The sequence below is a fragment of the Pelobates fuscus genome, chromosome 8 (assembly GCF_036172605.1).
Source record: "Pelobates fuscus isolate aPelFus1 chromosome 8, aPelFus1.pri, whole genome shotgun sequence".
NCBI classification, from domain to species: domain Eukaryota; kingdom Metazoa; phylum Chordata; class Amphibia; order Anura; family Pelobatidae; genus Pelobates; species Pelobates fuscus.
This window is the reverse complement of record NC_086324.1, coordinates 115,961,021-115,976,335: the sequence shown is the minus strand read 5'-3', so window position 1 is coordinate 115,976,335 and position 15,315 is coordinate 115,961,021. Positions and strand designations below refer to the sequence as shown.

The following is a 15,315-nucleotide window of genomic DNA, read 5'->3' as shown; positions in this document are numbered from 1 at the left end:
TAGTTGAAGAAGTCGTGATTGGTGTGTGTTGTCAGGTGTTAGTTTGTTTTGTTCGTCAACCTTGTGGATATTGGACAGTAGGTCGTTTAACCGTGCCTCGGTCCGTTTCTTTAGTAGTGCCCCCTGTTGTATGTAGTGTCCCCTTATCACGCTTTTGTGCGCTTCCCAACGGATTGTCGGGGAGGTCTGTTCGGCCGTGTTGAGTGTGAGGTATTCTTTTATTTTCTCGCCTATGAAGCCCGAGATCTCCTGGTTAGCTAGGAGGTACTCATTGAGTCTCCATTTCGGGTTTGTGGGACGGTAAAGTGGTGATGTCAGGGTCAGTAATACTGGGGCGTGGTCCGACCAAGTGGCCCCACCGATTGTGACTGTAGTCACCAGGGGAAGGTCGTGGTGCGTGGTATAGACATGGTCTATCCGAGAGTAGGAGTTATGTGGTTGGGAATAGAAAGTGAAGTTCCTTTCATCTGGGTGGTGGGCTCTCCAGCAGTCAACTAGGCGCTGGCTACGGAGAAGGGATTTGATGTGTTGTAGGTGTTGTGTGGGGACATGGGAGACGCCCGATGAAGTGTCCCATGCCGGTTCTAGAGCAATATTAAAGTCCCCCCCTAGAATGAGAGTCCCTGCCGTGAAGTGTTGGAGCTTGCGTAGTGTCTGTTTGAGAAAGCGCGCTTGTTGTTTGTTTGGTGCATAGATGCTTGCGAACGTGTATTGGTGTCCCGCAATCGTCCCTTTGAGGAATAGGTATCGACCTTCGTCGTCGGTCATGCATCCCCCCTCCTGGAACGGCAGCCTTTTGTGAAGGAGTATCGCTGTCCCCCTGGCCTTACCGCCATGGTAGTCGCTGTAATACCCTTGGCTATAGTGATGGTTTGTTAGTTTGGGTCTTGCCCCTTTTTTGAAGTGGGTTTCCTGAATCATGACTATTGAGGCCCTGTGTCTGTGGAAGTCTCGTAGGGCCCCCGTCCTCTTTTCCGGTTTGTTCAGTCCTTTAGCATTTATTGTGAGGACACGTAGTTGGTCGGGAGTCAGCGTCATGTCGTGTGGTCGGTCCGTGTCCGGACGGGTTTAAGGGGGGTGTCTCCGTCCGAGGTCTCTGTCTGTCGGGTAGGCACGTCGAGTCTCGGGTGTGTCGGGGAGGGTACGGTCAGAGGAGTGGGTGTTAGGGTGGGGATGGAGGTGGTATGGGGGTTCGGGTGGAAGGGTGAGTGGTGGAGGTGTGGAAGTGCCTCCGGGAGTCTCGTCACTACCTAATGACGATGAGGTATAGGCGTCGGTGAGCCTCACTCCACCGCACCTCCAGAGGTGTCAGTGGGCGGTTCGTTACCTGGTTGGCGCCTCCCTGTAGGGCGTCGGTTGGGCGTCCGGTGTGTCGAGTCGGTGTCCCTGTGGCGCGTCGGGTCACGTGGCTTCCCTATGTGGCTCGTCTTTGTTCGTTTGATATGTGCGTTTCTGTCGTCCCCGCCTCGGGGTGTAGTGGCCTTAAGGCCTGTATGGGTGCGTGTCGTTGAGTGCCTTAAGTCAGCGTGTGGCTGGTCTGTCATTTGTAATAAGGTCGCATTAATATAGCAGTGGTATAACAGGTTACATATCACAACAGGTGAAAACAGGTCTAAACAGTTCTAAACAGTTTGTAAACTTCACTAGATCGTGTACATTTCGCCCCCCCCCTCCCCCAAAACCCACACAATTCCCCCACCCGGTGATTGAACATAACAAGGCCGTCTGGGTCAGGTAGTGCTCGAGGTTCTGGGCCTCTCTATCCCGTGTCGTGAGTGGCACCCCCGACTGGGTCTATGCGTGTGGAAGGTTGGGACCGAATTATGGGTGTCTGAGACCCAGGGCGGTTTTAGTAGGGAAGCAGTACGGGTGGTTTGGCTATGCTAAGAGGATGATCACCAGGGTGCATGCCCTTTGTTGGCCCCGTCCCCTTCCCACATTCATAAAGCAGATATTCTTGCAATCCCCCCTTCTGGGTCTTCCGTATCACCCGTCTACTCATCGTCTGCTCTACAGAGTTTGGTCGTTTGTTCCTCCCCTCCCAGGTGTGCCCCACCAGCGGAGCCCCCCGCCTGCTCCCCGAGGTTCGTCACAGGTCGGGCGGGCTCCGGCGGTGGGGCCCAGCCGGGATACGGGGCCGCCCTGTGTTATGCCATCTAAGGTTGGATAATTTTGCGAGCTTGTTCTCTTCCCAATAGTGGCCCTCCCCAGTTGGACCCTGTTGTCCCTGACTATTCAGCTAAGTGGTGGAATCTGGAGTCCGGAGCAATGTCCTGGTATCGCATTGTCCTTTATACTCTGCGGGCAGAACATGTCCGCCTGTGTCTCTAGTTCCCTGTGGCCCTGTAAGTTCTGAGTGTCTATCGCCCGTTGGGCTGTATACTTGCGTTTCAGACGTGCGGGGTTTCTTTAGTCTCTTGAAGCGGGGGTGGGCGACTGTGAGCTTGGTTGCGGTCGGTCTCCCGTGGGATCCGGAGGTGGAGGGTTGCGGTTGTCTTCTTATGCGTTGGCTCCCGAGGGACGAGTAGCCTGTTGCCTCGTCCTCCGGGTTCTGGGAGGTTGCTGTGCCTGGCGGTGTGTCTCAGGAGCAAAGTTATAGAAGGCCAGTGGGTCCGGCCAAGTCATGTGTAGTGGGGGTAGTTGTAGTTCCTTCATGAGGTCCCCTAGATCTTCTTCTTTCCTCGCCGTGAGAGGGCCAGTCGGTGTGGCGATTTGAAGTCCTGTTGGGAAGTTCCAGCGGTATCTGATCCGGTTGGCCTGTAGCACGTGTGTGAGTGGGCGCATGGCCCGCCTGTACGCCAATGTTGCCGGCGATAAATCAGGGTATAGCTGTATGTCGTGGCCATTATGTGAGACTTGTTTCTTGTCCCTAGCGCTTCTCAGGATGTCTTCCTTTTCTTGAAAGTGTTGTAGGCAGCAGATAACATCCCTAGGGGGGGAATCTGGAGGTCCCCTAGGTCGGAGGGCTCTGTGGGCCCTGACAAAGATGATGGGCGTCTCGGTTGGCCTCTGCAGGAGGGAGTTAAATATTTCAGTTAGGGTGTCGCGTATTGGGGCAGTTTGGTCTAGATCTTCTGGTAGGCCCCTAATTCTTATGTTTTGCCGCCTCCCTCTGTTATCCAGGTCTTCAACGTGGAGGGCCATTTGGCGGATTTGGGCTGCTTGCTTCTGTATGATGTCTGCGGCTGTATTTTGCGCTGCCACTACTTGGTCACACTCTGCCTCCAGTTTGTTTAGCTTGTGATGGATTCCCTGTATGTCCTCTCTTAGGGCTTGAAGTTCACCCTTTAAGGAGTTATGTAGTGCCGTGTTGGCCTCTTTTAAGTCGGCTTTAGTGGGTAAGCTGCTAATTAGTGCTACCCAGTCTGGCTGGAACTGGGCCTGGGGTGGATTAATTCCGGGCTGTACCTGTTGTGAGTGTTCGCCCTGCGGTGAGGACGGGCGTGGTAGGCCCGAGGCTTCTGCGCCGCTGGAGGCCTGTGCGGTGTGGTCGGCCGGGGTAGTAAGGTATTGGCGCATACCTGCCGGTTGAGAGTTCCTCGGTGTGCCGGTGGTTGAGGCAGCCTGCTGTTGCTTGGTGTTTTTCCCCATTTTTCCGATGTTTAGTGCTTGTTTAGCGGGTTTTAGCTGTGAGCCTGGAGGGAGCCCTCGTTTCACGCCGCCATCTCGTCCGGCGTCCAGGCCACGCCAGCCCGACACGTTTTAATTCAACACTCCTAATGTTCGACCGCCTGCTCCAACAAGAAAAAGCCGTTAATGAATATTTGTATGACCGGGGTGCTAGGACAGCCTCTTTTTTGCCACGTTACTGGACACTCATGCGCAATGCCTGTAGGCTCATGCGTCCTTGTGAGGAGGTGACAAACCTAGTCAGTCGCACCGAAGGCACCATCAGCGACACAATACCATTTGTTTTCTTCCTGGAGCGTGCCCTGCGAAGAGTGCTGGATCAGGCCGTAGATGAGCATCACCACCAGAAACAGCCTTATCAGCATCGCTTGCTGGACCTGCGGCAACGCTGGAAGAGGATTGTGAGGAAGAGGAGTCAGAGGAGGAATGTGGCTTTGAGGAGGAGGAGGAAGACCTACCACAAAAGGCATCCCAGGGTGCTCGTTGTCACCTATCTGGTACCCGTGGTGTTGTACGTGGCTGGGGGGAAGAACATACCTTCATTGAGATCACTGAGGAGGAGGAACGGGAAATAAGTAGCTCGGCATCCAACCTTGTGCAAATGGGGTCTTTCATGCTGTCGTGCCTGTTGAGGGACCCTTGTATAAAAAGGCTGAAGGAGAACGACCTGTACTGGGTGTCCACGCTACTAGACCCCCGGTATAAGCAGAAAGTGGTGGAAATGTTACCGAATTACAACAAGTCAGAAAGGAAAAATAAATTAAAAAGTATGCTTTACACAACGTATAAGGGTGATGTCACAGCACAATGGGAATCTAACAGGGGAAGAGGTGAAAGTCATCCTCCTCCTCCCACGACCACGCCATATCTGCCAAGTGACCCTATGTAGGGGGAACAGTCCCTATTCTGCTTTGTGTCAGTGTGTATCATGGTCTCTGAGGACAGGTGTCAATCCATATCTGCCAAGTGACCCTATGTAGGGGGAACAGTCTCTATTCTGCTCTGTGTCAGTGTGTATCAGGGTCCCTGAGGACAGGTGTCAATCCATACCTGCCAAGTGACCCTATGTAGGGGGAACAGTCTCTATTCTGCTCTGTGTCAGTGTGTATCAGGGGCTTTGAGGACAGGTGTCAATCCATATCTGCCAAGTGACCCTATGTAGGGGGAACAGTCTCTATTCTGCTCTGTGTCAGTGTGGTATCATGGTCTCTGAGGACAGGTGTCAATCCATACCTGCCAAGTGACCCTATGTAGGGGGAACAGTCCCTATTCTGCTCTGTGTCAGTGTGTATCATGGTCTCTGAGGACAGGTGTCAATCCATATCTGCCAAGTGACCCTACAGGGAGTGCAGAATTATTAGGCAAGTTGTATTTTTGAGGATTCATTGTATTATTGAACAACAACCATGTTCTCAATGAACCCAAAAAACTCATTAATATCAAAGCTGAATATTTTTGGAAGTAGTTTTTAGTTTGTTTTTAGTTTGAGCTATTTTAGGGGGATATCTGTGTGTGCAGGTGACTATTACTGTGCATAATTATTAGGCAACTTAACAAAAAACAAATATATACCCATTTCAATTATTTATTTTTACCAGTGAAACCAATATAACATCTCAACATTCACAAATATACATTTCTGACATTCAAAAACAAAACAAAAACAAATCAGTGACCAATATAGCCACCTTTCTTTGCAAGGACACTCAAAAGCCTGCCATCCATGGATTCTGTCAGTGTTTTGATCTGTTCACCATCAACATTGCGTGCAGAAGCAACCACAGCCTCCCAGACACTGTTCAGAGAGGTGTACTGTTTTCCCTCCTTGTAACTCTCACATTTGATGATGGACCACAGGTTCTCAATGGGGTTCAGATCAGGTGAACAAGGAGGCCATGTCATTAGATTTTCTTCTTTTATACCCTTTCTTGCCAGCCACGCTGTGGAGTACTTGGACGCGTGTGATGGAGCATTGTCCTGCATGAAAATCATGTTTTTCTTGAAGGATGCAGACTTCTTCCTGTACCACTGCCTGAAGAAGGTGTCTTCCAGAAACTGGCAGTAGGACTGGGAGTTGAGCTTGACTCCATCCTCAACCCGAAAAAGCCCCACAAGCTCATCTTTGATGATACCAGCCCAAACCAGTACTCCACCTCCACCTTGCTGGCGTCTGAGTCGGACTGGAGCTCTCTGCCCTTTACCAATCCAGCCACGGGCCCATCCATCTGGCCCATCAAGACTCACTCTCATTTCATCAGTCCATAAAACCTTAGAAAAATCAGTCTTGAGATATTTCTTGGCCCAGTCTTGACGTGTTTCAGCTTGTGTGTCTTGTTCAGTGGTGGTCGTCTTTCAGCCTTTCTTACCTTGGCCATGTCTCTGAGTATTGCACACCTTGTGCTTTTGGGCATTCCAGTGATGTTGCAGCTCTGAAATATGGCCAAACTGGTGGCAAGTGGCATCTTGGCAGCTGCACGCTTGACTTTTCTCAGTTCATGGGCAGTTATTTTGCGCCTTGGTTTTTCCACACGCTTCTTGCGACCCTGTTGACTATTTTGAATGAAACGCTTGATTGTTCGATGATCACGCTTCAGAAGCTTTGCAATTTTAAGAGTGCTGCATCCCTCTGCAAGATATCTCACTATTTTTGACTTTTCTGAGCCTGTCAAGTCCTTCTTTTGACCCATTTTGCCAAAAGAAAGGAAGTTGCCTAATAATTATGCACACCTGATATAGGGTGTTGATGTCATTAGACCACACCCCTTCTCATTACAGAGATGCACATCACCTAATATGCTTAATTGGTAGTAGGCTTTCGAGCCTATACAGCTTGGAGTAAGACAACATGCATAAAGAGGATGATGTGGTCAAAATACTAATTTGCCTAATAATTCTGCACTCCCTGTATGTAGGGGGGAACAGTCCTTATTCTGCTCTGTGTGAGGAGGAGGAACGGGAAATGAGTAGCTCGGCATCCAACCTTGTGCAAATGGGGTATTTCATGCTGCCGTGCCTGTTGAGGGACCCTCGTATAAAAAGGCTGAAGCAGAACGACCTGTACTGGGTGTCCACGCTACTAGACCCCCGGTATAAGCAGAAAGTGGCGGAAATGTTACCGAATTACAACAAGTCAGAAAGGATGCAGCATTTGCAAAATAAATTAAAAAGTATGCTTTACACATCGTATAAGGGTGATGTCACAGCACAATGGGAATCTAACAGGGGAAGAGGTGAAAGTCATCCTCCTCCTCCCACGACCACACCATATCTGCCAAGTGACCCTATGTAGGGGGAACAGTCCCTATTCTGCTCTGTGTCAGTGTGTACCATGGGCTTTGAGGACAGGTATCAATCCATATCTGCCAAGTGACCCTATATAGGGGGAACAGTCTCTATTCTGCTCTGTGTCAGTGTGTATCAGGGGCTTTGAGTACAGGTGTCAATCCATATCTGCCAAGTGACCCTATGTAGGGGGAACATTCTCTATTCTGCTCTGTGTCAGTGTGTATCATGGTCTCTGAGGACAGGTGTCAATCCATACCTGCCAAGTGACCTTATGTAGGGGGAACAGTCCCTATTCTGCTCTGTGTCAGTGTGTATCAGGGGCTCTGAGGACAGGTGTCAATCCATATGTCAAGGTGTCAATATGTCATATGTCAGGTGTCAATCCATATCCATTGTGATTTAGGAATGTTAGGTGATTTCTGCCCTTTATGGATTAAAACCAGACTCTGCATCAACTATGTAATTTTCCATGGGAGTTTTGCCATGGATCCCTCTCCGGCATGCCACAGTCCAGGTGTTAGTCCCCTTGAAACAACTTTTCCATCACTTTTGTGGCCAGAAAGAGTCCCTGTGGGTTTTAAAATTCGCCTGCCCTTTGAAGTCAATGGCGGTTCGCCCGGTTCGCGAACGTTTGCGGAAGTTCCCGAAAATTTCATGTTCGCGATATCACTATTTAAGTTAACTGACCAGTCATGTGTGTCACATCCCACCATTTTTCTATTATGTCATATTGCCTCTAGTTTCCCCATTTTGTTATTTTGGCTCCTTGCATTAGTAAGCATACAATTACTATTATCATGAGTTTCTTGCACTTTGTTTTCTTTTCTGATATTGCCTCTCCCCATTTACACCCCCTTGTGGTGAAATAAAGCCCATTTCCTTTCTGTCCATCTACATTTTGTAGATGTCCCATCCCCTCTGCCGCTAGTTTAGAATCTCCTCCAACCTTTTAGTCATCCGGTCTCCCAGCACAGCAGTCACTCTGCTGTTTAGGTGCAATCCATTATGGCTATAAAGAGTGTACCCAAGTGCAAAATCAGTCCAGTACTAAAAAAAGCCAACATGACTTTAGCAATGCATTAATCTAATCTATCGCTTCCATTCTACTGTAGTGTGCGGCACAGGTAATATATCTCATTGGAATTCCTTTTCCAAGTTTACTTTCTTATTCCCTGAACTCTTTCTTTAGGATCCTTTATTTTTCTTTGTCACTGGTACTAGTATGGACCATGCCAGCCTGGTCATCCCCAGTCCCTCCCAATAATGTATCCACTCTGTCAGGAACATGACAGACCTGAGCACCTGGCAGACAGCAAGATGAAGCACTTACATAATATCGTTAGAATGCCTACAGTGATCCCGTAAGCCATTAATATTTTAATAGAACAAAACTAACAGTGCTTAAAGTGTCACTCCAGACCCATAATCAACTTTAGTTTGCTTAAAAGCTTTGTGTGAAGTGTCCATTTTTTTTCCCCATTTTGCAAAAAGTACCGATTTCAATAAAATTTACACTTTTATAAATGTATCTGTCTGTGTTGGGTTAGAAGGGGAGAGTTTGCAAAGGCAGCAAACAAGATAACTTCAGGTTTTTCAAGCTGATTTAGATACTCCAAAAAAAAAAAAAAAAAAAAAAATTAAATGCATGCCAGTTTTCATCTGGGGTATATCTACTAAACAGTGATTTTTATTTATTTTGTGTTTGGATAGTGGAGTGTCACTTCAATCTAACACAAACAAATTAGTTCTTGCCACTTTTTCAACAAACTAATATTCAAAACGAATCAATAGAAGTGTTCATTGTCTCTAAATATATAGAAACAGAAACTTTGTCTGTCAAGAATCCTACCTCTCTAGGTTAAATTGTGATGCACTGTCCAGGTTTTATGATGTCCATCAACTAAAATCGATATGTCTCTGCTAGTTTGTTGCCTAATAAAATGTATAGTTTATATTCTTTCACTGTTGTGGGTGAAATCTTCTAACCTCAAACTTTAACCCCTTAACCGTCCAATGTACTTACCCGATCGCCGTCGTTCCCCCGGCGGCGATCGGCAGTGCTCCCGGTGTGGGGAGACTGCCTGCAGCCCAGACAGTCTCCCCATGGCGGTTTAGGACCCCTGTGGCCACAATAGGTGTCCAAGTCTCTGCCTGCAGGGGGACTGTCTGTGCTGACAGGCAGTCTCCCTGCAACTGTAAAATAAAAAAAAAAATGTAAAGTGAAAGTTAATTAAAAAAAAATATTATTATATATGTGTATATATATGATATATAGACATATATTATACCTATATAATATATGTCTATATATCATATATATAATGTCATGCTAAGTGTATTTTTATATTAATATGTACATATATTAATATAAAAATACACTTATAATTAATTTACACACGTATATATAATATATATAATAACTATATATATTGTATATATATATATTATTATAAAATATGAATAATAAATAATTTAAATTAAAAAAATTAAAAATAATAATAAAAATTAAAAAAAATTATATATCTATACGAAATTTTATTCTAAGTGTATTTTGATATTAATATATATATATATATATTTATATCAAAATACACTTAGAATGAAATTGTATATATATCTATGTATATATAAATAAATAAAAAGAATGCGAACTATTCTTATGTCCATATACAAAATTACATAAATAATTATATAAATATACACGTAGACTTCAAATATATAAATATGCATATATATTTAAATTCCATGTGCGTATTTATGTAATATTTTTACATAATTAAGTTATTTTATTGATTGCAATTTAAGGGACCTGCCTGCCAACCCAGGCCGAAAGTCCAGAGAATTTAATTTGCTATCACTGTATTTTACCCTGTAACGTTCTACGACACCCTAAAACCTGTACATGGGGGGTACTGTTTTACTCGGGAGACTTCGCTGAACACAAATATTAGTGATTCAAAACAGTAAAACATATCACAGCGATGATATTGTCAGTGAAAGTGACTTTTTTTGCATTTTTCACACACAAACAGCACTTTTACTGATGATATAATTGTTGTGATACATTTTCCAGTTTTGAAACACTAATATTTGTGTTCAGCAAAGTCTCCTGAGTAGAACAGGACCCCCCATGTACCGGTTTTATAGCGTTTTTGAAAGTTACAGGGTCAAATATATGTGTCAAATATTTTTACATTGAAAATGGCCAGGTTGATTACGTTGCCTTTCAGAGCGTATGGTAGCCCAGGAATGAGAATTACCCCCATGATGGCATACCATTTGCAAAAGAATACAACCCAAGGTATTGCAAATGGGGTATGTCCAGTCTTTTTTAGTAACCGCTTAGTCACAAGCACTGGCCAAAATTAGCGTTCAATTTAGTTTTTTACTTTTTTCACACACAAACAAATATGAATGCTAACTTTGGCCAGTGTTTGCGACTAAGTGGCTATTAAAAAAGTCTGGACATACCCCATATTGAATACCCTGGGTTGTCTACTTTTAAAAAAATATGTACATGTGGGGTGTTATTTAGCAATTTATGACAGATAATAGTGTTACAATGTCACTATTGATACATTTTAAAAATGTATGTTTTGAAAAACCGCAATATCCTACTTGTACTTATAGCCCTATAACATGCAAAAAAATAGCAAAAAGCATGTAACTATACACTGGGTATTTTTGAACTCAGGACAACATTTTGAATCTATTTAGCAGTTTTTTTCATTCGCTTTTGTAGATGAGTAAAATATTTTTCACATAAAATTCAAAAAACGTGTATTTTTTTCAATTTTTCATCATATTTTTTCATTTTTTTTAAATTAAATTACATGAGATTATATAAATAATTGTATGTAAAGAAAGCCCCTTTTGTCCTGAAAAAAACAATATATAATTTGTATGGGAACAGTAAATGAGAGAGCGGAAAATTACAGCTAAACACAAACACCACAAAAGTGTCAAAAAGATGCCTGGTCGCAAATGTACAACATCGCAAAAAAAGTCCGGTCTTTAAGGGGTTAATTACTAATGCAACTTAAAGAAACAGCTTAGGCAACATAATGCCAATGAAGGTGGTATGTTACGAGGATGCCCCTGGGTACTCTCTTACCTTAAGGGTCTCACCCCAAAGATCCTCCACCACTGATCTCCAAGTTCTCCAGGCACCTTCTGGCTCCTTAATCTGAGTTTTACAGGAAGCGTGAAGTGCCATTGATTGCCTAGCATGGTCACCTGAGCCAATCAGTAGCTCCCCATTCATAAAAAGGTGTATATACTTTTTTATGAATAGGGAGCTACTGATTGGCTTAGAGTGTCAGCTGGCCGCTCTAGTAAATCAGCGAGAATGATTTAACCCCTTAAAGTAAAATACTCTTGTCATGGGGTCTCCAGGTGCCATGACAACTTTATTTAGATGAAGTTACCAGAGTGTTTCTTTAAAATAGGAACAATGAACTATAAGTCAATTAATTAGGTTTGCTAAATGTAATAAATTTCAATCTTTTTTTGTTCCAGGTGAAAAATGTCGAAGTTTCATCGATCTAGCCCCAGAATCTGAAAAAGGTAAATCAATAACTGTTAATTTGCATTTAAAAAAACAACATAATCATATCAATATTCATAACTCTTGAATATCTTTTCTAATGACACTTAATTCATGTAGGGATAGGAATGCAAGGAAGCAGTGCTTCCAAACAAAGTCCTCAGTTCCAGATTCCAGTTGAGCAGTATGGAAAATAAAAGGCCAAAAACTAAATATAGCATAGTACTTCGGATGTAGTGATGATAAAATAAAATAAATTGCACTTAAAATGAGTTCCAGATCTCCCTCTTTTTTTAATTAATTAATGTGGCTTTGTCACCCTTCGTGCCAAATTATGCGAGCAATCTTCTAAACAGTAGCTTAATTTGATTAACGTAAATAGGACAATCCCACAAAAAAGTATTTTTACTAAACAGTGTCCTATAGAGAATAATGGCTGTCCAAATTCCAAATGTTTCATCAAATTTTCAACAGTATTTTGGTTTGTTCCAAATTGTTAATGACCAAATTTCACAGAAACCAAATTGCCAACACTAAACTAAACAAAACCAAAATGTTTTTCCCCGTGGTCATATCTGCATGTCTAAATGTAGTAAAATATTTATACAGTTTTACTTTTTAAAGGTTAAACAAATGTGGTTTATCCTACATGCTGTAAAAATTCACCCATGTTTAATATGAAATATCCAGTTAGGATAGGGTCTTTCCCACTAGAATTGAAGTTAACTCTTTATCCATAGACAAACTTATCTTTGTGTTTTAATTTACAGAGCTGGCACTATACATTGTGCTGCCAAGGACAAAATTCTGTATTCACACCATATATTCTGAACCCATTGTGATATGGAGAACAGCCCTCATCACTTAACTAGTCCCCCAGTATAGTTCCTCCCATATTTATCCCTCCTTGCACCTCATTTCTTCAGTGTAGGCACCAAAGTAATTGTGGGGCAGGGGGCAGTCTCTTATAGTAATCCTAGCCACTCTTGGTGAACAAAGAATGTTTTTTGCAATTTTCTACTGGCAAAATGATATATTATCACTAGGAAGTCTATTAGTAGATTTGGCTAACCATCTCTTTTAACATATGTTTTACTTTTCTTATCTTTCTTAAACAGTAAAACATATAATCTTAAACGTTACACATTGCCTTTAGTACATTTCCCCAGAGACATAGCTAGGTTACTTGGCACCGGGTATATTATTATTTACCCCTAGTCATGTACCCCAATTTATTACCCCCACACAGGACACCAAGGCATAAGGGGAACCAGGCGGCTCACTCACAAGGGTCTGTTTACTGCTGTACACTGAGGGGAAGCTTCCCGAAATAATATATACCAGGGCCTGTGTGTGACTGTCTTACTGTGACTGTTTGATGCTTCCTGTAAGTGTATGTGTCACTGTCTGCCTGTGACTCTGTGGCTGTGTGACTGTCTGCCTGTGACTGTGTGATTCTCTCTCTGTGACTGTGTGTTTGTGATTGTTCACCTTTAACCTTGTGTGTGACTCTGTCTGTAACTGTGTGTGACTATGTACCTGGGACTTTGTGCATGTGGCTGTATTTGACAATATATGTGTTTAACTGTGTGTATCTGCCAGTGGGACTGTGTGCATGTGACACTGCAAAAAGTACACATCTGCATTTTCACATGGGCTTACATGCATATTACAAACAGTAAATATACCCTTAACAAATATCATGCACAGACCAGATTTCCAGCAAACTAGAAGACGAGAGATCAGCACACCCCCTCCCTGCAAGGTAACAGAAAAAGGGAAAAGAATATTTGTGGGTTTTAAAAAAAATAATTTTAATAAAGCCCTCTTTACAAACCCTACACCTTTATACACACACTGTATGTGACTAGGGAGGGGAGCTGTGAAGATTTTTTGCACAGGGCACCTAAAGGCCTAAGGCTGGCCCTGCAAGCAGGCTGACAGAAATAGATATACATACAGAGAGCTTGAAAAGGATAGGCTGATAATGAGAAACAGATTTGGACAGCTAGAATGAAAGGTAGATTGAGAGGTGGACAGAACAATGATAGCATTGAATAGTGATGCACCGAACTGTTCGCTGGCGAATAGTTCCTGGCGAACATAGCGTGTTCGCGTTCGCCACGACGGGCGAACACATGCGCGGTTCGATCCGCCCCCTATTCGTCTTCACTAAACTTTGACCCTGTGCCTCACAGTCAGCAGACACATTCCAGCTAATCAGCAGCAGACCCTCCCTTCCAGATCCTCCCACCTCCTGTACAGCCTCCATTTTTGATTCATTCTGAAGCTGCATTCTTAGATAGAGGAGGGAAAGTGTAGCTGCTGCTCATTTGATAGGGAAATGTATAGCTAGGCTAGTGTATTCAGTGTCCACTACAGTCCTGAAGGACTCATCTGATCTCTGCTGTAAGGACAGCTGTAAGGACAGCACCCCAAAAAGTAATCTAATTGCAGTTGCCTGCCTGCCAGCTTCTGTGTCAGGCTCACAGTGGATACTGTGCCCACTTGCCCAGTGCCACCACTCATATCTGGTGTCACAATAGCTTGCATTTAAAAACAAAAGCTTTTTTCACTGTTATAGATTGAATAGCAGTTACTTGTCTTCAAGCGGGTGTGTCAGGCCAACAGCGTGTACTCTGCCAGTGTGCACAGTGCCACTCATATCTGGTGGCACAATAGCGTGCATTTAAAAACCCACAAACTTTTTTTTCACTGTAATAGATTGAATAGCAGTTAGTTGTCTGCAAGCGTCTGTGTGTCAGGCTCACAGTGGATACTGTGCCCACTTGCCCAGTGCCACCACTCATATCTGGTGTCACAATAGCTTGCATTTAAAAACAAAACACTTTTTTCACTGTTATAGATTGAATAGCAGTTACTTGTCTTCAAGCGGGTGTGTCAGGCCAACAGTGTGTACTCTGCCAACCTCTGCCAGTGCACTTTGCCACTCATATCTGGTGTCACAATAGCGTGCAATTAAAAACAAAAAACTTTTTTTCACTGTTATAGATTGAATAACAGTGAAACAGTGAAGTTAGTTGTCTGTAGTGATGTCCTGAACGGTTCGCTGGCGAATAGTTCCCGGCGAACATAGTGTGTCTATTAAACATGTCTGTGGCTGCTCACTGTTAAAAAAATTAAAAAGTGGCTGCCCTCCCTGAGCGGGTGGGGGCCCTAAATACCAATAGGGGGGGGACCTATTGTCCCCCCCAGGCCCCCACCCCTGAGCGGTGGGTGGGGGCACTAAAAATAACAATAAGGGGGGACCTACTGTCCCCCCTGGCCCCCACTGCTGAGCGGTGGGTGGGGGCCCTAAAATTAACAATAAGGGGGGGACCTATTGTCCCCCTCTAGCCCCCACCCCTGAGCGGTGGGTGGGGGCCCTAAAAATAACAATAAGGGGGGGGACCTACTGTCCCCCCGGCCCCCACCCCTGAGCAGTGGGTGGGGGCCCTAAAATCAACAATAAGGGGGTGGGGACATGTTACACATAACATTTTTTTTTCAATTTGACAATTTTTATTGCTTCAAATATTTTCACAAAAGAAAAGAACTCAGGGTACAGAAAATAAAAAGGGATTGGGGTTAAATTGGTGACATACCATGCCATGGTAATCAAAAGCGTTGTTCAGTTACATTGTAAAGTAATACTTTCATACTACATTCATTACATAGGTACAGAAGGGAAAATGGTTAGGGTTAGAGTGTTGTCATATCGTGCCCCGTCATTTCGAATTATTATACGTTAACATTATACACTAATACAATATTACATTATCATCACCATTCCATGCCCCTTATGATCGTTTTGCGGCGTTTTCTGATTGGTGTGGTGGCTAGCTGCTATCTAT

General features: G+C 44.0%; 1 protein-coding gene across 1 annotated transcript in view; it reads left to right on the top strand.

Moving 5' to 3' along the window:
* The window catches only part of GSG1L (GSG1 like), a 212,615-nt gene that overhangs the window by 90,494 nt on the left and 106,806 nt on the right, over positions 1-15,315 (top strand). The window contains exon 2 of the mRNA XM_063429465.1: positions 11,434-11,481. Within this exon, the coding sequence (XP_063285535.1) occupies positions 11,434-11,481 (48 nt within the window). The remainder of the gene's footprint in view (positions 1-11,433; positions 11,482-15,315) is intronic.